At 33.2% G+C, this 23,158-nt stretch overlaps 1 protein-coding gene across 1 annotated transcript in view; it reads left to right on the top strand.

Annotated features, from left to right (window-relative positions):
• Nucleotides 1–15,579, top strand: part of LOC107841649 (protein SRG1-like) — a 63,983-nt gene extending 48,404 nt beyond the window's left edge. Inside the window, exons 3-6 of the mRNA XM_047396209.1 lie at nt 12,086–12,330; nt 12,867–13,109; nt 15,155–15,281; nt 15,475–15,579. Coding sequence (XP_047252165.1) covers nt 12,086–12,330; nt 12,867–13,109; nt 15,155–15,281; nt 15,475–15,579 — 720 coding nt within the window. The remainder of the gene's footprint in view (nt 1–12,085; nt 12,331–12,866; nt 13,110–15,154; nt 15,282–15,474) is intronic.
• The last annotated feature ends 7,579 nt before the right edge of the window (nt 15,580–23,158 follow it).

Raw genomic sequence — 23,158 nt, 5'->3', positions numbered from 1 at the left:
AAGATAAATAATGGAGCAGATACAGAGCAATAATGGAGATATAGCAGATACGACAAAATCAGCGGACGACAAGAAAAATATATTGTATAGATTCTTTACGGAAAAAGGATAGTAATTATTGTAAGTTACTATTCTTTGTAGACTTTATGTAAGGATAGTAATTATTCTTGTAGACTTTTTGTAAGTTACTATTTTATAGGCTTTTTAGGTACCTAGATAGGCTTTTTGACTTTTTGAACATTAGCTTTTGTTTTTTCTTTATGTAAAGACGTAAAGCTTGTAAAGTTTCATTCTATATATATCAGAAGCAGAAGGCATTGCAGAGAGCAAGCCTTCATGCGTTGAAACACTTTACTCTCTCCAATCCACAAAAAAAAAATATTACTCAGTTAATTAGATAAACATATTCCAATGGAAAAAGTTATGGAACAACAAAACTCAGAAACAACAAAGCTACCCGAACAGGTATATCTATTTATAATTATGAATAGCTAATTTTATAATTCCCAACAATCATGATATGATAAAATAAATTCATATTAGTTACTTTATAGTAGAATTATTCGAAGAATAATATGTTAAGAAGTTTATTAACAAAGAGGAAACGGAGAAATATCCCTAAGGACTATGCCATCCTAAAGGTGAAACCAATGAGGCAAGAAGCCGTGGCGGGGAGTAACCAGAGTAGAGGCGCTGTTTAAGGGAAAAATATCCGGATTACCATGTTAATAGTGACGGAAGAACATATTATTTAAGAATAATCTAGTATATAGTAAGCTAAGATGACTATATTTTATGTACATGGTTGAAGGGAATATTTTGAAAAAAAAGCAAATTTATGAAAAATGAATGATAATATATCTGATGTGATGGTAGATAAATTCAAAATACTTATTTTGTATGCACTTAGAAATATAAAAGTAGCAGATATAAGAAAAATCATATTAGAAAAAGCTTTTGGTGAATATTATATGACTAGAGTAAGTTATATACCATATCTACCTAACTACTCCTATAAATACTTACGATGATAAGTTATATAAAATTTTAGAAAAAGATATAAAAAATATGCAGTTACTAGAAAACATAGATAAGTCATCATATCTCGTTCAGCCTCCTGGTAGGAAAAAGGCTCACCAATAACAGAAGTTAGGAATTCTAATGAGGCACCGGACCACAAACTTAAGAGTCAGAACCTACATCATGAAATGATGTAGCGCCAAAGACAGTCAATACGTGGAATGTATTGGTATGTAAAACCATTTCAGGAGGACAGTACAACAAGAGATTATAAATGACAATAAAATTCAAATTTAAGTGAAGTCAACTGGAAAGGGGAAAGAATGTAAACCAAACCTATAATTGACCAAGCAAGGTAAATTTAATTCCTTTGATTATTTGTGAGAAAAAGTAGTGAACCGTCATAAACCACCATGTGAGCGTATAGAGTCTGATCTCGGCCCGAAAAACTAAGTCGTCCTATACCTTGTCGAGCATAGGACGTGACATGATATAATTTGCTAGAAAGTATACATAGTTAGCCCCTTTTTGGGACACAAAAAAAGGAGAGTTATCCGACTTGCGAAATAATCTCTATCCTATGTCGGCAAACATAGTTTCGGGCATTTGTCGTTTAAACCTATGCCTTCACGGTCTACTAACCAACTCCCTTATGGTCATGAAGTTATCTTATTTATTCATGTTCAAATTTTTATCCATATTAGGTTCATGCTCGTGGTTTAGCCTTTTTAGGATCATGTACATAATTTAGACTCTTAGGATCATGTTGGGAACTCAACTACTTTGGGTTCATAAGATTTTGATTTGGTACCACTTCATAGCTTTCTGGAGAGTGAGGATACATTTTTTAAGGGGTTCATATCAAAGCTTTTTCATTACATTTACAAGCATTATGGAGCAATTCGAAACCTTATTGCTAGAAGTCATAATTCCTATTTAAAGCTGAATATAGCTTCCGGTTATTTTTTTTCTTAATAACGGAACAATTAACTTATGGATTCGTACCTTTAATAGTGAGGAAACAAAATCAAGAAAGAGCATATTCAAGCTTACAAAAAGAATTTCATTAAGTTCTTAGATCATGTCTTTTACAGTACTCAATGAATTAAGTAATGGTTATGGGTGTTCCGGTTGAGATTCATATGTTGCATCTTAACAATTGGAGTTTCAGTTTGTATCTTGGCAAAACAATAAAAAGGTTGTATTCTTTGGTTACAAGAAATCGGTGGAGTTCATCTTAAGGACTACAAAACAAACAATCCATCCGTTAACAAGTTCCTGTCTCTGTTTTCACCTTTCTGTTTTACAAACTCCAAATCATAAAATAGTAACTACAAGGTTCATGGATTCTAATAGTTTCAAATACTCAAAAGTTACAAATCAGGCGATAATTCATAGGATTTAATAAGTTTCAAAAATATGAAGAGTATTCATGGATTAGGATGATTTTCCAGATATTCGCAAAAATTTGCTTGTTTTTTTTTCCAGATTTTTTCTCATAAACCTATTGACAGACTAACTTAATTGATAAAGATGAAGATTCATTCAACTTTACACATAACTTGAGATAAATTAAAATTGGGAGAAACAATAAAACTTAAAGCATATGAGAAGGAACGGTTCGACATACCTCAAAACGTTTGAAGATCTTTAGATGTCAAAGAGAAAACTAAACTTGATTTCTTGAACCAATTCTATGGAGCTTCTTAGAACTTAAGTTTGAGAGGAGGAATAAGGATGTTTGTTTATGGAAATTGTATGAAAAACTAATGGGGAAAAGTGAGGCTTTATCCCGTGAAACTTGAAGAAGGTAGGGAGGTTTGTATTTTAATGTGTAACTGATGATTAGTAAGTCTAGGAGTCTTAACGTATAAAATTGATGGAGAAGTAGGTTTTAATCACTTGGGGTTAATTTAAAAACAAAGGACGAAATCACCCCTCCAAGAATATGAAAATAAAAGAAAATAAAGAAAATTTTCGTCTGGTATAGAGTTTTTCTATCTGTTCTTAGTAAAAAATGCTTAACTTCTTACTTGGGTCTCGGATTGATGAGATGTTGGTGGCATTCGAAAGAAGACTAAAAATTCTTTAATTTGATAGGTAATGGGTCACGTAACTCTGAATATTCTAGGAGAAATGCTTGTTTAAATTTGGTCCTTGTATGAACCTATACTAAAACTTAATCATTAAAGGACCTTTCAGCTCCAATTTGTTTTAGAGATTTATCATGCCCTTAATTCATACCAAATACCCGTACGGCACTTAAGACATGACCTTTGCACCTAGATACAATAAAATATCTAGATTCTGGTCTAAGTACATATGAAGAGTGGTCCAATTTATTTTATTTTTAGCCCAAAAATTCAGGGTGTTACAATATCTCCCTCTTGGGATCATTCGTCCTCGAATGATGGTCATTGATGAGTACCTTACATGGGAATACCAAAATAGTCTGTCTCCCTTGAACTATTTCTTAATGAATTGAACTTTCCTAACATGTGGAGCGCCGTAACAGGCCATGGAAGAAACATACAAACACGAGTCATGAAATGCACAAGACTTAACATAGACATGTCATAGGACATGAGTTTCATGGGAAATGAAAATAACAACGTAAGACATGAGTTTAGGTATGATCTATAGGGATATCTTAGTTATCTAAATAGGGCTTATAGAGCATGAATGACATTACGAAGACTAAGACATAATTCCTATTCGATCTGAAGTTACATAATATGAAATAAGGGTTCATTAGACATAGGAATATGGGTATTTTCACTTCTAATACTGGTAGCATTAGAGCATAGAAACACCTTTTGAACCTATCTTTTTTTCCATGAATATTAAACTTTATTATTTCAAAAATACAATTCTCACATGGGCACGTACAAGTACTAAAGTCGGATTCTAACACATTCTTACCCTGTCCAAGCCTACTCAGAGGTACAAAGTGCCACAACTAAAATACTCATGCTAGTCTGAATTTCAGGATCCCATAATCTAATTCCCTTTAAGAACCTTCATCTTGATTATTGACTTGATCTTAGGTTAGTTCTAAAACTCAACAAGGAATCTCTTGCATCTACAGTTATACCCAGGCACATTACCTTTTCTCATCATGAAAACATCCATACTCGAACTCTAATTAAGAAGTCACAAATTTCATAGTGTATTTAGCCGCATACGTATTGACATGATATCTAAGCTCATCACTATAAGAACTTCATGGTTTCTTCCTAGTTAATAGTAAAAATCTTCTCCATCTACCCTAGAAACTCTATAAACTGCAATTTCATGTACTCTGGCCAGGAGACACCCCATATGAATTCATCTAACTATTACATATAGCTAATTTTTGACTCGCACTTCATCCATGCTTATGATCTTAGATGAATCTCTACACTGCCATCATCACAACAAGGAATATCTAGTCACTCCTATCCAACCATTACTCAACTGATATCACACCACTGTTATGTCATAAAGAATACCACTGAAGGACTAGAATATGAGCATCAGGAATATAAGGGATACTGCTCAATCACTACTAATACCTATCGTGACCTTACTAATAAAGATGTGTCCTAGGAATAATGTATAAAAGGCACGAATATTTCATATATCAAATACATAAAGCACTATTGAAGGATCATTCTGGATATAGATAATGACATGACACGAGTTCAAAACATATCAAAAAGTGTGAGTTCATAAGAATGGGCATACTGGAATTCATGGATTCATGGAGTCTGGGATCATTTAGTTAAGCTTATTTTCATTCTAGGAACTTAGCATGAACGTGAATCAGTATGAAATTGATAAACCTAGATCATGGGCATAATGCTAATACAGGTACATGAGTAGAGTATCATAGTGACTGAAGTACAAGGGATATTTTAGGATAAGAATGGGTCGCTTTCTCATTCTAGATATTTTTTTGAACTCATTACGTTACTATTTGTATCCAAATACATGACTTGGTTCCTCACCCAATCATCTCCCCCTTAGCTTAAAATTCAGTGTCCTAAGTTTTTTGACCTATTATCTAAACTGATCTATCATTACTTTACTTTGCATGGTCGGGATATCACTATATACATACATGCTACTCTCTTTAATAGACTATATTTGTAGATACTTAATCTTTGCTAGGACTTCTTACTGAGACACTTCTCTAAACTTTTGCTTTCCTCTATGGCCATCATTTTATAATTTATGCTCCTATTGGTATATATGCCCATTTCCTTAAAAACTTAACAAGTTGGTCTGGTCTTATTAGTCTACAATCATTACACCTCTAAATTTCTATCCACCCAATATTATAAAATTAAAACTTATATCAAGAGACTCAACATTGTACTGTCTTATTTATAATCTCCCGATTCAGACCTTAGGATTACCATATAATTCATACCTAGAATCTCTCCACCTTACACAATATCAAGAATAATAAACTAGGAACACACCACACTTAGGAGCTTAGAATATCATCTACAATATATATCTCTTATGGAGCACACATCTTCCCTTATAATTCTTAAGATTTCCTCATCATCAAATGTTTTAGCCTTTATTCACTTATTCATCTGGATCCCGCATATATCACACTTACACTTTCACACTTTTCATAAGTTAACATCTTAATTTCTCGCATACGTTATGTCAGGTCCACTGTATCAAATCCTAACTAACATTATCACTCTCATGCTACCCTTTTTCTTACAACAACGATCATCTAAGGTTAAGCTTTACGTTCTAGTACTAAACATAGATGGCATCACTCATCTACTTATACTACTTAGAATTATTGCTACCGAAGATAATCAAGAAACACTAGGTCATTGAGGCCTCATGACAAAATAGTAAATTTTTAATCTAGTCTCAAAGGCTATCTTGTTGCAATCTATCCACGTATTTTTTTCACACACAACTACTACTTATTCAATGACTTAACTAAACTACATTCATAGATCTAAAAAAATAAGTGGGGGTACTCTCTTTAAAACACAAGGGGTAGCCTAAATTTGTTAATTCCTGACCACTCTATCCTCCTGTTCACAACATAGACTTAAACTTTACTAACACCATCACATGTCGTCCTAACTTTCTTCTTAGTTCAAGTATACTTCTAAGTCATCGTATCAAAAAATCCATGCTCTACTTTCCACCATCAAATTTACGCCTTGACCAACACCTAAGGACATTAAATCTCATCACTCAGTTAATGGATAAATGACTCCAGATACATACTTCGATCAATTTACCATCTCCACTTTTAGGCCGCTAAACTTCTGAATTAATATTTCTGGACCTAGAATTTATTCTATTGCTTATGACTTACAACAACCCAAACTACACAATCTCTCAAGTGAAAAATACTACCCAGGCATTGACATACATACTTTTTCAATTAAAGTTGTCATCAGTAACAAGGTTCAAAAGGTCTAGGACTACATATTACCACAGGTACAAACACATGATTCATATAAACAAGGGTTCATCCTTTCAAAATGAAGAACTTAAACACACTAATGGTCTCTTCTTAATATCTCGTGGAGTCTCTTAACTTTTTAGTTGGCTCTCTATGAGAACTACATCAATAGGAATATGACCTTTACTGCATCTACCACCTTAAAGGTGAGGTATAGAAAGAACAATGGCAGAAACACATGAGTTTGCATAAGTTTCTTAGGGCAGCTCTATTACGCGATCTAGAGTATGAAAGAATACAAATATTTCTTAAATGCCCTACAGCCTCCAAATCATAAGTGTGGAGCACATCACACCCATAATTAGGACACTACTAGACACAGCTTCACAGACACCCTAGGATACTTAAACTCTGGTCTTCTATACCAAGTTTGTCACGATCCGAGATAGGGCCCTAGACGTGGCACACACCCAATACTATAGATAGTATGAGCGAATGTTCTGGCATATCACCCAAGCATACTTCTAGTACAAACGGATAAAACGAAAATAATATAGATTTCAGTTATGATTTTTTGAAGGGATAAAACTTCAACAAAGTTTATTAGTACAGCATAATGTTCAATATTACCAATAGTTATGACAAATAATAAACATAGATTACAAAGTTTTTTTGAAAACTATGCCAACCTGTGAAGCCTCTAATTAGTATCAATACTGAAAGGAAAGAAAACATAGAGAAGTCATCATATCTCATCCAGCCTCCTCGTAGGAAAGAGGCTCACCAATAACAGAAGTTAAGAATCTTAATGAGTAACCTGACCGAGGACTTAAGAGCCAAAACCTACATCATAAAATTATGTAGCGCCAAAGATAGTCAATACGTGGAATGTATTGGTATGTAACCATTTCAGGAGGACAGTATAACAAGAGATCATAAATGACAATAAATTTAAATTTAAGCGAAGACAACTGGAAAGGACAAAGAATGTAAACCAAATCTATAATTGAATAAGCAAGGTAAATTTAATTCCTTTAATTATTAGTGGGAGAAAGTAGTGAACCGTCATAAACACTATGTGAGCGTATAGATTCTGATCTTATCCCGATCAGCTAAGCTATTCTATACCTTGTCGGGAATAGGACGTGACATGATATAATTTGCTAGCAAGTATCCATGGTTAGACCCCTTTTGGAACACATAAAAAGAGAGAGTCATCCGACTTGCAAAATGATCTTTATCATATGTTGACAAACATAGTTTTGGGCATTTGCTGTTTAAACCTATGCCTTCACGGTCAGATAACCATCTCCTTTATGCTCATGAAGTTATCTTATTTATTCATATTTAAAGTTTTACCCATATTAGGCTCATGCTCGTGGCTTAGCCTTTTTAGGCTCATGTACATAATTTAGCCTCTTAGGCTCATGTTGGGAATTCAACTACTTTAGGTTCATAAGATTTTGATTTGGTACCATTTCATAGCTTTCTATCGAGTGAGGATACATTTTGTTAAAGGGTTCATATCAAAACTTTTTCATTAAATTTACAAGCATCATGGAGCAATTTGAAACCTTATTTCTAGAAGCCATAATTCCTATTTAAAGTTAAAGATAGCTTCCGTTGGTTTTTTTCTTAATAACGGAACAATTAACTTATCGATTTGTACCTTTAATGGCGAGGAAACAAAATCAAGAAAGAGCATATTCAAGCTTACAGAAAGCATTCCATTAAGTTCTCAGATCATGGCTTTTAGAGTACTCAATGAATTCAAGAATGATTATGGATGTTCCAGTTGAGATTCATATGTTGCATCTTAAGAATTGGAGTTCCAGTTTGTATCTTGGAAAAACAATAAAAAGGTTGTATTCTTTGGTTATAGGAAATCAGCGGAGTTCATCTTAAGGATTACAAAATAATCAATCCATCCGTTAACAAGTTTCTATCTCTATTTTCACCTTTCTATGTTATGAACTCAAAATCATAAATCAGTACCTACAGGGTTCATGGATTCCAATAGTTTCAAATACCTAGAATTTACAAATCAGGCAATAATTCATAGGACTTAATAGGTTTTAAAAAAAATGAAGAATATTCATGGATTAGGGTGATTTTCCAGATATTCGAAGAAATTTGCTGGTTTTTTTTTCTAGATTTTTGTTTCATAAACCTATTGACATACTAACTTAATTGATAAATATAAAGATTCATTCAACTCTAAACATAACTTGAGATTTATTGAAATTGGGAGAAACAATAAAACATAAAGCATATGAGAAGGAACGATTCTACATAGCTCAAAACGTTTGAAGATCTTTAGATTGCAAAGAGAAAACTAAACTTCATTTCTTGAACTTATTCTGTGGAACTTCTTAGAACATAAGTTTGAGAGGAGAAATAAGGATTTTTATTTATGGAAATCAAATGAAAAACTGATGGGGAAAAGTGAGGCTTTATCATGTGAAACTTGAAGAAGGTAGGGAGGTTTGTATTGTAACGTGTAACTGATGGATAGTAAGTCTAGGAGTCTTAACGTATAAAATTGATGGAGAATTAGGTTTTAATCACTTGGGGTTAATTTAAAAAATAAAGTATGAAATCACCCCTACGAGCATATGAAAAGAAAAGAAAAATAAAGAAAATTTTCATTTAATATAGAGTTGTTCTGGCTGTTCCTAGTAAAACACACTTAACTTTTTACTTGGGTCTCGGATTGATGAGATGTTGGTGGCGTTGGAAAGAAGACTCATAAATCTTTAATTTATAGGTAATGTGTCATGTAACTCTAATATTCTAGGAGAAATGCTTGTTTAAATTTGGTCCTTGTATGAACATATACGAAAACTTAATCATTAAAGGACCTTTCAGATCTAATTTGTTTTAGAGATTTATCATGCCCTTAATTCATACCCAATACCCCTACGACACTTAAAATATGACCTTTTCACCTAGATACAATAAAATTTCTAGATTTTGATTTAAGTACATATGAAGAGCGGTCCAATTTATTTTATTTTTAGCCCAAAAGTTTAGGGTGTTACAAGTTCCTTCCTTCCTTTTATTGTTCCATGTACCCCATCATTCAAGGATATAGTGTATTGTGATTTTGTTATGAACTCGTTAACCCAACTCATTTATTTATGAGAGAAGTTTAACCATATAGTATCTCCTCCGCATACCTCCATTCCAATGAGTCATAAGCTTTTTGGAGGTCAATTTTTACAAGTCATTTGATAGTGGTATTTTTTGTATTGTACAGCCTCATTAAATATTTATAAATAAATAAGTTTTGTACAATAGTTCTTCCTTGCATAAAGGCGCTTTGATTTTCATAAATGTTCTCTGGTAGTACTATTTTCAACCTTGAGCATAACATTTTTGAGATAATCTTTTACACTGTGCTGCAATAAGCAATGGGTCTAAAATTTTGTTTCATTATGAATTTCTTTAAGGATAAAAGTTTTGATAATGTTATTGACCCCTTTTAGCATGTGTCTATCTCTAAAGAATTTTAAGATCCCTTCCACTAAATCAAATCCCACTGTATTCTAGCTATCCTTAAAGAATTGGTCTTCATAGTCATTTGGTCCAGGATTCTTAATCCCTTTTGTCCCACATATAATGCCTTCTTCACATCCCTTACGGTGAATTGAGCCTCCAACATAACTTTTTGATCTTCAGTCTTTATCAAATTACTACTAGCATGTGCTTTGTTTTCATGCCTAGAGCCTAGTAGATCTGTATAATATTCCACAAATGCAGTAGTTATCTTTTCTACGCCTGTTATATATTCCCCATCCTTGTTCTTTATTGCAAAAACTCTATTAGCATTATTTTACACTTTCAAGAAACGATGATTAAATTTTGTGTTTTGATATCCCTCTTGCAACCATTGTACCTTACTTCATTGTCTTGGGAATTCTTCACGTGCCTGCTTCAGTTTAATGCAATGTTTAGCTTGCTGAATTTCTTTCTGAATAAGGTTCATATTGGTTGGATTCTGTTGTATCCTCCCTTGACATTGTATTAGTTCTTGTATGGCTTTTTCAGCTTGCATCTTAATATCTACCTTTATCCTTATTCAACCTGATCAACAACTTTTTAAGCTGATGAAGTTTCCCAATCACTTGGAATATCTTCCTACTAGTATTTCAACCCTTCTAGCTTATCCTGATTTCTGATGATATTTTGGTACCCTACTATAATTTTTAAAGTACTTAAATAATTTTCTCTCTGGCAACATCCTATTGTCTTGATTTGTGTTATTTGTGCGTTATCTAGTTATCTTTCAAGTCAAATACATTTGTGTTAGCCTTGTCGTCAATTTCTGAATCTGAGTCTTCAAATACCATCAAGGAACTTTCATAGATATTTTCATTATGTGAGTCCTCATCAGACATTTTTCTCCATGCTACCATCACAACTTTAAGGTGGCCTTCTTGTTATATGAACTTGTTCCTTCCTCTCATGTTTCTTCTCAACTTTATTTTTTCTCCATTGATTTTCCCACATGAGACATTCCTTAATCTAATGATAAGTTTTATCACATTTAAAGCACCCTTTAGATTGTGTTTGTTAGAGCTTTCTGCCTTTCCAATGATGCTCCTTTTTCCATAGTCATTGACTTTCTTAAGGAATCTTTTGAAGTTTTTTTTTATCGGAGGATCTCTTCCTCATCGATCAAGGTCAGCCATCACTTTCAACCAATTTGAGAGCAACAGTTTTATGCTTACTTCCCTTATATGTTTTTAATTTTTTCATGTTCATTTCATACAGTTTTAGATTTCCACCAATTCATTTAGTGTCATGATTGTAAAGTCTATGACTTTTCTGATGACATTAATTTCACATTTCAAGACTTTGCAGGAGTTCTAGGTTTTTTCTCGCGAGAGCTTCTGCTATAAGTCTCGTCCCTAGAGATATTAGTTTGTTCACAATAGTTGTAAGATTACCGATCATATTGGAGTGATTCACCTGATTTCATTTAGAATGTTTCATAATCAATAGAGATCATAGCAACTCTGAATTTTTTTACTGAAGTCGTTCTTTCATGATCATTCACAAGAGTATTCCAGATTTTCTATGATTTAATGGTAAAACTCGAGATTATGTCATGCTCATTTGGTCAAAGTCCACATGCAAAAAAGTATTTGGCTTTGTCATTTTTTCAAGTTTCTTAATCAACATCTACATACTCATCCTTTATCACTTAGCACATCTCTAATTTCAACATCCTCCTTCATTGTGAATTTTGGTCCATCACTGACCCTACTCCATAGCTCATATATAATTTTTGATTTGTGTGAAGTCCTCAATTTGAGAATTTGCACCAACTGTAGTACTTCCCATAGTTTCTATTATGGTTAAAAAAATTACTGATATATAGTGATTTAAAATATGACATAAAAGTTCAATTCTGAGAAAATTTAACTTTTTTAGTGAGATATTGCTATATAAGGATGCTGTTATACAGATACCTTATTGTATGTTGATTGTGAATGACATTCTATAATGGTGACATGTTTGTTTTTAATGGTGGGGGATAGGTTGCATGAAAAATCTATTATGGGGTTTAATTTGTATGCATACATCTGTTTGCATTGATTTTCAAGTGATCGGAAATAGTTTATACAGTTGACAAATCATGGAGTATGTCCATCATTGATGAAGAAACTAGATTGGGCAATTGAGAATTTTTATGGACTTCCCTCAGAAGAGAAAATGAACTTTGCACCACAATCGGGAAACAAGGAAGGCTATGGGCATCTTGTAATTGGAGAAGAGGTAAATTCAGATCATGTAGAGAGATTTTACATGAATACATATCCGTTAAACGCAAGACAACCACATCTTATTCCAAAGATCCCTGCTTCACTAAGGTATACACATTTTAGGCTTAACACATAGTTAGCTTCTTAATTTGTTAGGATATTTCATTTAGATATTTGATTTAAGTCTTTTCTCAATTGAACATTCCAATATCTACTACAGTGCTCCAATTAAACACTTTCAATACAAATTTGGAAAAAAAAAATTGTATTTTCATTCGATTATCACATAGTAAAATTAATTACATCAAATATGTCATTCATTTAATTATATGTATTTGCCTCAACAAAACGTATATAATTAAAGGAGATGACATGTTTTATGTGAATAACTTAACTATCTAATTGTTGAATGAAAACATACATATTTAAAAAAAATTAAATCGAATGTGTCTAACTGGAATACATTATTAGGAGTTGCGTGTTTAGTTATAACTATACTTATTCGAGTGTGTAAATAGAATTCTTTGACAAGTTTAAGAGGTTGATTATGCATTACGTCAGTATTTTATGCACCGAACATCTGTTTAATTAAATGATTTAACTAAAATAGATATCTAACACATGGTAATCTACTTTTATTACAGAGAAAGTCTCGAGGTTTATTTGGTAGAGTTGAAGAAAGTTGTAATAGACCTTCTAGGGTGTATAGCAGAAACTTTAGAAATTGATAGGGAGGTAATGCTGAAAATGTATGAGAAGGTAATGCAATCAGTGAGGATGAACTACTATCCACCGTACCCTACACCAAATCTGGTAATGGGGCTGGCAGCTCACTCGGTCGGCAGTGCAATCACCATAGTTCACCAAGTTGATGGAGTGGAAGGATTGTAAGTTAAACACGATGGTGTTTGGATGCCGGTGCACTTCCTTCCTAATGCCTTTATTGTGAACATAGGAGATATTCTTGAGGTAAATTTTGACACTTTTGTACTATACAGATTTCTAATTTTTTTAGACATAAAACACATCGGAAGTATTGGAGTTTTGTGAGTTTCAAATCTGTACTATCACTGCTATCTCAGATGTTTTTTTTTCCTACAAGAACGATCACCATCTTTGTATTAAGACATGTGAACCTCAACTATCAACTGTTCTTTTTTCCTACCTGAAAACCTAAGAGGTAGAAAATTGAAATATGTGATAATTGAGATATATTTTTAATAAATAGATGGTGATCAATCAGGTAAGAAAATGGAACAATTAATGTTTAAGCTGTGAAATTCACCAAAAAAATGATAATTCAAATATGTTTTTAACCATAAACTCTTTTATTCAGATAATGGTAGTAAAAAACACATATAAAGTATTGGTGTTTCACATTAATAAGTGGTGATAGTTTTGTAGAAATTTAGGTCATGTACAGTTATTTTTATTCATCTCTTAAAATGGGTATATATAGATACAAATAGTTCTTTGTCACCCCTACTAGCAAAACATAATTACATAATAGTCCTAATGTCAATACTCTCCCTCAAGGCGGTGCATAGATGTCTATCATGCCTAACTTGCCAATCTTTATGTGGAAGATCTTTCCTGAAATAGCCTTGGTGAGTACATCTACTAGCTGACTTTTAGACTTGACAAATGGAAAATGTATGATCTTTTAATCTAACTTCTCCTTAATAAAGTGTCGATCAATTTCAACATGCTTAGTGTGATCATGTTGAATGGGGTTCTCTGCTATTTGAATTGCGGCCTTGTTATCACAGAACAAGTTCATAGGCCGTGTGTATTCAATTCCAAGATCCTTTAGAACATATTTAATCCATAATAGCTCACACAGGCCATTGGTCATCCCTCAAAATTCTGCTTCTACACTAGACGTTGTGACAATCTTTTCCTTCTTACTTCTCCACGTGATAAGATTTCCTTCGACAAAAGTGAGATACCCTGTTGTTGATTTTCTAGTCAATTGATCTCCTGCCGAATCTGTATCTATATAGCCTTTGATGATAGTTTTCTCATTCTTCGAGAACAAAATCCCTTTTCGTGGAGCTCTTTTCAAGTATCAAAAAATTCTATATACAGCTTTCATATGATCTTCCGTTGGATTCTGCATGAACTGACTCACAACACTTATAGCATATGCAATGTCTGGCCTTGTATGAGTCAGATAGATTAACTTCCCTACTAGACGTTGATATATGCCTACATCTTTTATTTTCTCTGCCGAAGAGTTCTCGAGTCTATGGTTTGTCTCCATAGGTGTTTCAATTGGCTTGCACACTAGCATCCCTGTCTCTATCAACAAGTCTACTACATATTTTCTTTGAGAAAAGAAAATTCCCTGTCTCGACCTTGATACTTCAATGCCTAGGAAATATCGCAATTGTCCTAGGTTTCATTTCAAATTTTGATGCCAAGAACTTTGAAGTTGATCCATTTCATCAGAAATATTTCCTGTCAGGACCATTTCATCAACATACACAATCAATGCAGTTGTCTTCCCTTTATTGTGTTTTATAAAGAAAGTGTGATCAGAGTTACTTTGTTTATAACCCACTGATGTCATTGCAGACGTGAGATGTCCAAACCATGCCCGTGGTGATTTTTTAAGCCATATAATGCCTTTCTTAATTTGCATACCTTTTTTCTGTAAGTGTGCATAGTTCTGGGTGGTAGCTCCATATAAACTTCTTCCTCTAAGTCACCATTTAAGAATGCATTTTTAACGTCAAATTGTCGCAACGACCAATCTCTATTTGCTGCAACTAATATGAGGATACGAATAGTATTGAGTTTAGCCACTGGTGCAAATATTTCTTGATAGTCCACTCCATACTTCTGTGTTTATCATTTTTCTACCAACCTCACCTTATACCTATCAATACTTCCATCTGCTTTAAGCTTTACAGAATACAACCATTTACAGGGAAGAAGAAAATAAAATTCGTGAAGCAATAAATGAAGAAAATGAAGAGATTATTCCAGAAAGAACAACAACCATGCCATTAACCAATGAGTCCTTTCAGAATGCTCTACATGATCATATACCTCAGGTACCTCTGTCTAATGACCCTTATCTTCCTCCTTCCTATTTTCTATCAAGAAAAAATAAAGGTATACCAAAAATAAAATATGAACCTGATCTTAATGCCAATTCAAAGTATCTCATTAGTAATTATACCTCCACCAAAAGGTTATCAATATCATATACTCTAACTGTTAATTGTCCAAAGTGTCTATTCCTAGTGGTGTGCAGGAAGCATTAGCATAATCACAATAGAGGAAGGCAATGAACAAAGAAATAGAGGCCTTGCAGAAAAATCAAACTTGGGAACTAGTCTCACTACCTGAAGGAAAGAGAACCGTCGGGTGTGAATGGGTGTAAAAGGGAAAAAAGAAAGATAAGGGTCATTAGACAGATTTACCTGAGGTATATGATCATATAGAACATTTTGAGAGGACTCATTGGTTAATAGCATGGTTATTGTTATTTTTGGAATAATCTCTTCATTTTCTTTATTTGTGGCTTCGCAAATTTTATTTCCTTATTCCCTGGTTCCTTCTTTGTCTTCATGTGAGACTCCATCTTGTTCCAAGATACCAGTACATGCATTTAATCTTTCCTCATGAGCTTCTACTTCCAGGAACTCTATTTCTCCTCCTAAAGCTACATTCATTCTAGTATTTTCTTTTTCAGTATCCCCCGGAAGAGCTGAAGGTGTTATTGTGCCTTCATAATAAGGTTCTGACTCATGAAAAGATGTATCAAGAGTAACATATAATTTCTTATTTTGTGGGTCATAACACCTGTATCCTTTTTGAAATTCTGAATAGCCAATAAACACACACCGTCTTGCACACGGATCTAACATTCCTCGCAAAGCTTTGGGAATGTGACTGTAAACCGTGCAACCAAACATCCTTGGCTCTAAGTTAGGAAGATGTGGAAGAGAACAGAGAGAATGGAGCTTTTGCTGCGGAGTCTCAAAATTAATGACTCGAGATGGAACTCGATTAATAAGATAAGCCGCAGACTTAACCACTTACCCCCAATAAATATTTGGCATATTCATACCAAAGAGAGATGCACGAACAATCTCCATAATTTGTCTTTTCTTTGTTTCTTTCTTCTAGACCATTTTTTGTGGTGTGTATGTGCCAGATGTTTGATGGCGTACACCTCGTTGCCAAAGGTATTCATCAATGGTAGATTGCAAAATTCCATTGCATTGTTAGATTAACACACACGAATCTGTCGTTGATATTGAGTATGTACCATATTATAAAAATCTTTGAACGCAATATACGCATCACTCTTCTTCCGAAGTAATGATATCCATATCATTCTAGTACATTCATCTATGAAAGTAATAAAATAACGAGCTTGAGATAGAGATTCAACTTTTACAGGGCCTCAAATATTAGAATGTATAACAGCAAAAGGCTTAGAACATTTATTCAAACTTGATAAATATGGAACACGATGATTTTTCACTAATCCACAAATGTCACAAAGAAAAATTGAGCTATCTAAACCTAAAAACAAATTTGGTTTGAGTTTCTGAAGATAACCGAACAAGATATGTCCGAGCCTTCTATGCAATAACCATATATGGTCGTGTGCCTTCTCAACACCATGTGTGCGGAATGCATGACTAAATTTTTTCTCTCCACCTTTAGTCAATTCCAAAAAGTAGAGATTTCCTCACTTAACACCATAACCAAGAGTCCCCCGAGTTAGAATGTCCAAAAAGATACAAAAAAGACCAAAAGGTTGCAGTATAATTGAGAGAGGAGGTAATTTGGATAACAGATAGAAGATTATGATCAAGAGAAGGTACAACTAAAACTCTGTCAAGTTTTAAAGTATCTGTTATAACAACTGGTCCTTCTCCTATAACCGAAGAACTACCTCCATTAGTAGTAGAAATAAAGGGTTCAGAAGATGGTTTTAGTGATTGTAATTCATCTCGGTCCTTGGTCATGTGATCAGATGCTCCACTATCAATAATCCAAGTACTACTCATAGAAGGTGCAGTAATATTAACATTGTTATTACTGGTAATACATGACAGTGTCATATTAACACGATGTTCTATTTTACCATCATTGTTTGGCTGACTAATTCCTGATGTAGTTATGGTTGCAGCTCTATTTGGAGTGACTTTGCATGGTTTCTTCGAGAAATCCCACCAATATGGATAGCCAATAATCTCGTAGCATCGTTGTTTTGAGTGTCTTGATTCACCACAATGGATACAAGTAAGATTATTAGGCTTACCATATGGATGATTAGTTCGACCTTTAACAGGACTGCTATGATGGACAGCCATGGCAGAACTCTCATGAATCAGCCGAGCACTTTCCATAGTCTACCTCTGTTGAGCTTCTCTTGTGACATAATCATATTTACTTTCAAGATCAAGATTTAGGTCCTTTTGTAGAATCTCTCCACGAACTTGATCAAATTCTGCATCAAGTCCATTGAGAAATATGTGAACTCGCAGCCTTGCTATCATAGAGTGCATCTGAAGAATATCCTAAACTGATTCATCCTGCATATTTGTTTGGTGATCAATTTCCTGAAAATTTTTAACCAATTCATTATAATACGTAGACAGGGCCTTTCATTCTGCATAGTGGTAAAGGATTTCAGATTAAGTTCAAACAATCGAGTCTCATCTAAACCATCATAAAATATTTTGGTAACAGCTTTCCAGATTTCCTTCGCCGTGGAAAGTCTGATAAACCATTGTATTAGGGTAGGACTCATTGAGTCAATCAACTAACCCTTCACCTTATGATTCTCCGTAATCCATATTGGATAATTCGAGTCAGTTTTTTCAGGTTTCTTTGTTTCACCAGTTAGGTAGCCAACCTTGTTTTGAGCTCCGATACGCATCTCCATCAATTGAGACCATAGTGAGAAATTTATTTCGTCAAGAATAAATCCCCTTGGAAAAGGTGAGTTTTCTTGTTGAACTATAATTGAGGTAGGGTTTGCTACAGTTGAGTTCATGGGTTTGGTAGTGCTGCCAAAAGAAGGCGTAGAATCTCCCATCTTTGATAACTGGGAAAAATGGCAATCTACGGCAATATACTAGGTTGCTCTATTACCATGTAGAAATTTAGGTTATGTATGGTTGTTTTTATTCATCTCTTAAAATGGGTATATATAGATACAAATAGTTCTTTGTCACCCTTACTAGAAATACAGAATTGCATAAGAGTCCTATTGTCAACAAGTTTAGACCAAAAAAATTCAACAATTAATAGTTAGGGTGTGAAAATCATGATAAAATCATAATTTAAACATGTTTTTAACAATTAACTCTTTTTTTCCTTATTTTTTAATTAAACATGCAGATTTGGAGCAATGGTTTTTATAAAAGCCCAGAGCACAAAGTAATAGTGAATGAACATACAAGGAGGATTTCCATTGGGGTATTTTTCAACCCAAAACTAGAAGCAGAAATAGGACCGGCCGATTCCTTAATTAATTCTGAAAATTCGCCACAATTCAATACCATCACGTTGGACAAGTACCTCAAAGAGTTTTTCTCTAGGAAACTAGCAGTCAAAACCTATTTGGAGCACATGAGGACTGAAAAATTCTAGCATTCTCAATGTGAGACATGTCTTCATGGATTATCTCATTTGGACCCATTTTGACATATCAAACTAAGTTTTCTTGCATTTTAGACAAAGTACTCTATCAATTGCCTTACCATATTTTAGCGCTCTCGATGACAAGTAAATTTGATTTCTAGCTAATGATATGAGGAGTGTCTAGATTAGACTGGTTTTAAAATATCAAGTTAAGTTTTATTTTTATATGGGGAAAGTTGGGCAAACTATTTACAACTAAATGGAGTCAATTCCTCATATTGTCAACTAACTTAGGAAAATATCCTACTAAAGTCATTTATCTTTTTTTTTGTTCCAATAATGTCATTCAACTTTGTTGATTTTCCTTACAAACTAACAATTGCTAAAATAGTCCTTATTCTTTGTATGAAAAATGAGCAAAATAGTCTGTTAAGTTAAACCGTGAATTTAAATAGTCTTTATTCTTTTATTTGAAATATTAATAGGCCTCCAACTATATTTCAGATTTTTACTTTATTACATATTCCCTCTATCCCTTTTTAGTTGGGGACATTTCATTTTACACGATTTTTTAAAAAATATAAATTAATTGAAAATTTTTATTAATTTACCCTTTAACAATATTAATGATATGAGCATAGAAATGAATATTGAAATTGGAATTGTTCATATTTTAATGTATACTATGAATTGTGGGGGTATCATTGAAAAAATTAATCAATTCTATTTCGATTTAGTACATGATCAACTAATGTGAGTAATTTATTTTTAGTAAGATAACCAACTAAAATGGGACAGAGGGAGTAATTAAATTTAGAGATAATACCCAATTATCCCCTGAACTATACCCAAAAGGGCTATGACACACCTCAACTTAAAGGGGTCTCATTAACCCCCCTGAATTAATTAAAAGTGAAATTTTGACACCCTTAGTGCCTACGTGGCACATACGTGGCACAACACACTAAAGTGTCCACGTAGGCACACGTGTGTGCCACATATGTGCCACGTAGGCACTAAGGGTGTCAAAATTACACTTTTAATTAGTTCAGGGGGTAATAGAACCCCCTTTAAGTGAAAGTGTGTCATAGCCTTTTTGGGTAAAATTCAGGGGGTGATTGGGTATTTTCTCTTAAATTTAAAAAGACATATCACAATATTAAAATAAAAAAAAATATTGAGAGATGTATTTAGTTTTTAAAGTCAAGTTGAAGAGACAGTATAATTTTTTTCCCAAATAATATCACAAGGTTGACAAAAATAATATTTGAAACTTTAACATTTTTAAATTAATTACACAATGATTATATGAACTTTTCTAATTTTATTTGATGTTGATTGATTTATGATATTATCATGATATCCTTCATCAATATTTTAATTTACAATAGAAATTTTGTAAAATATTTATATACGATTGTCTTTCTACTAGCTAGAAAGTTAGGAGGTTGAAGGAATTTATCGTCTTCTATATGAATTATGAATTTTCTGACAATTTTTAAAAGAAACTAACAACTAAATTCGAACTATTTTATCAAAAAATAAAAATTAATCATAACATAAATAAATATAAAACATTATTTATCATTGAACTAAGTTTTCAAATAAATAGAGTGAATATAAGCTTTTTTAACAATATCAATCACTTTTTTTGGTGGACTAAATTATTTTAATACTACAAGTAGAAGTTGAATTAAAATTATATGCACCATTTTTTATAATTAAAAAGTTATTAGTATATTATATTGTTAAAGAACATGGATCATTCCAATTCAAAAAAGTAAAAAAGGTGCTAAAAATACCTATACTTTGGCAAAATTTGCAGTTACGCATACTTAACTTTGTAGGGGTCCTATGACCCCCAGACTATTTTTTAATCCTATTTAACTGACATATATTTGCCCCTTTGACCACTACATGTATTTCACGCACATGGAGCCCGTGTATTTCACGCACTAACTATGTGGTCCATGTGGGCAAAATATATGTCAGTTAAATAAGGTAAAAAATAGTCTAGGGGGGTCATAAGAACCCCACAAAGTTCAAGGTACGTAACTGTAAATTTTGTCTAAGTACAAGTATTTTTCCTCGAGAGTGCCTCTCTAGGTGCACATGGTGCTTAGGTCTAAGAATAACCCCAAGCTAACCCATGATATCTTTTTAGTTTAGAACTCACGTAATTAGGATGTCTATCATATGAAGAAAGCTATAAATAAGCAATCTCAGAACTTAAAGTGAATTTTTAACTTGGGAATCATTGCACAAACTTCTTGAATTTAAAATTAAACATTCACTGTCAGACAAGCCTCTACTTGTGACTAGAGAGACTCCGGGACAGATCCCAACTGACTCGAACATAAAACTAAAATCAAATACTTAATTACTATTATCCATAAGGGAAATCTGATGATCTGGGACCTCAGACTATGAGGACTCACTACAAGGAGGAATCCAAGTAATGATGCCGAAGCCAATCGTGCTGCTGCAAATGAGCACCAGAACCTACATTATAAGACAATGTAGCACACAGACATAAATGTGGATCACTTCTGAAATATACTAAGTATGTGGGGGTGAATTCATAAGTAAAACAACGACTAAATAAGTATAAGATCTTTCAAATGATGCATGCTAAACGTAAATGACTCACCTTGATCTCGAGTGATACTTAAGTCTATGAATCATAAACCTAGAGCATAAAGCATATAAATAAACTTAGTGAGCCATAACACTTTGTTTCTTAAAATCATTGCTTTTAAACTTGATTATGGGAGATTCTTCTAACCAACATAAACCATCTGAGCTACCATGGAGTCCAACATGTTACCCACGTTGGGGAGAGCTATTCTACCTTTGCCATCGAAATAGAACCTTATCTTAGTGATCACCATTCTTAACTTTATCCATATTAGGAAAAAGCTTAACCTATTATGGCTCATAGTTTCTAAAAATTTAAGATACGCTCACTCTCATTCCCTTCTCGGGTACTAAATACTACTCTTAAATACTTATATGATCCTACTGTAGGAAATCCACCTTAAAATAGCATAAGGGCTTGTATACTAGAAACCAATTATTCTTCTCATTGCTTTAAATCATAATCAAGATAAACAATTGTGGATTTCAAGTCTTGTCATTGAATCAAAAGATCAAACTTTCTTGTAAACTTAGCGCTTATTCTTAAGCCTTAAATCTCATATTTACTTTCATATAACTTGCAATACAATATCATGCTCAAAACTTGATTGGAAATCTTTAATCAATGTTTTGAAATCAAACTCATGATATTCAAATCATAATAGAGAATCTTCAAGTCAAAACATAAATAGGTGAGAACATGTATGCACTTTAATACTTCAATCACATGATAATTTTATAAACTCAAGACAAGATGATTTGGGTATGAACCCTAATTGCAAATAATATAACTTTAAATTGAAAAAAAGTTTTGGGCACAAGTATGAAACAATATCCTTTTTCATGAACCCGCATACCTAAAGTTATTGTCTTGGTAAGGTAAACTTGACCTTTGAAACTTGTGAGATGATCTTGAGAAGAAATCATAATCTTGTTCTTGAGGATGGAATGAGAGATTTTATGTCGTTTAATCGATGAAAAAGAGGGGAAAATTAACGCCTCTCCTTAGTATAGTGTCATGGGTTGGGAGTTATAAGGGGTAAAAGACAAAAAGGCCCTTGACTTAACTTTTAAGAATTTACTCGTCAGTCTTTACGATTCTACCATATGACTCGTACGCAATGGTACGACTAGCCTCTATGACTCATAATCTTGGCAGTCTTTAGGGGGAACACATTGATTAACCTATGAGTTCAACCTACGACTCGCATCATGCTCACATAATTTTTAACCCCTCAACTCGTATCTTGGATAGATTCTCAAGGAGTCTTCACTGATGTTCTCACGACTTGGCCTCAAACGACTCGTACCCTTATTGACGACTCCTAGGGCCAAGTCATACCTTTAACATATTGCTCATAAAGACACACTGCTTTGGATACAATTTCAATGGGTCACTCCTATGTTGTGCATACGACTCATGGGATGAGTCGTAATATACAATATATATACACGTGTATATGCACCATACAATGTATATATACAACTACTTATAAAATATACTACAATATATATACATTACAATATATATAGATATAGTTATATACTAATTTATAAAACATATACACATGTATACGTTAAATATACACTTCTATAGAAGATATATACACGTGTATACGCACCATTCAATGTATATATACTACTACTTATAAAATATACTACAATTTATATACATTACAATATA

This window comes from Capsicum annuum, chromosome 9 (genome assembly GCF_002878395.1).
Source record: "Capsicum annuum cultivar UCD-10X-F1 chromosome 9, UCD10Xv1.1, whole genome shotgun sequence".
NCBI classification, from domain to species: domain Eukaryota; kingdom Viridiplantae; phylum Streptophyta; class Magnoliopsida; order Solanales; family Solanaceae; genus Capsicum; species Capsicum annuum.
This window is presented reverse-complemented; position numbering and strand designations above follow the sequence as displayed.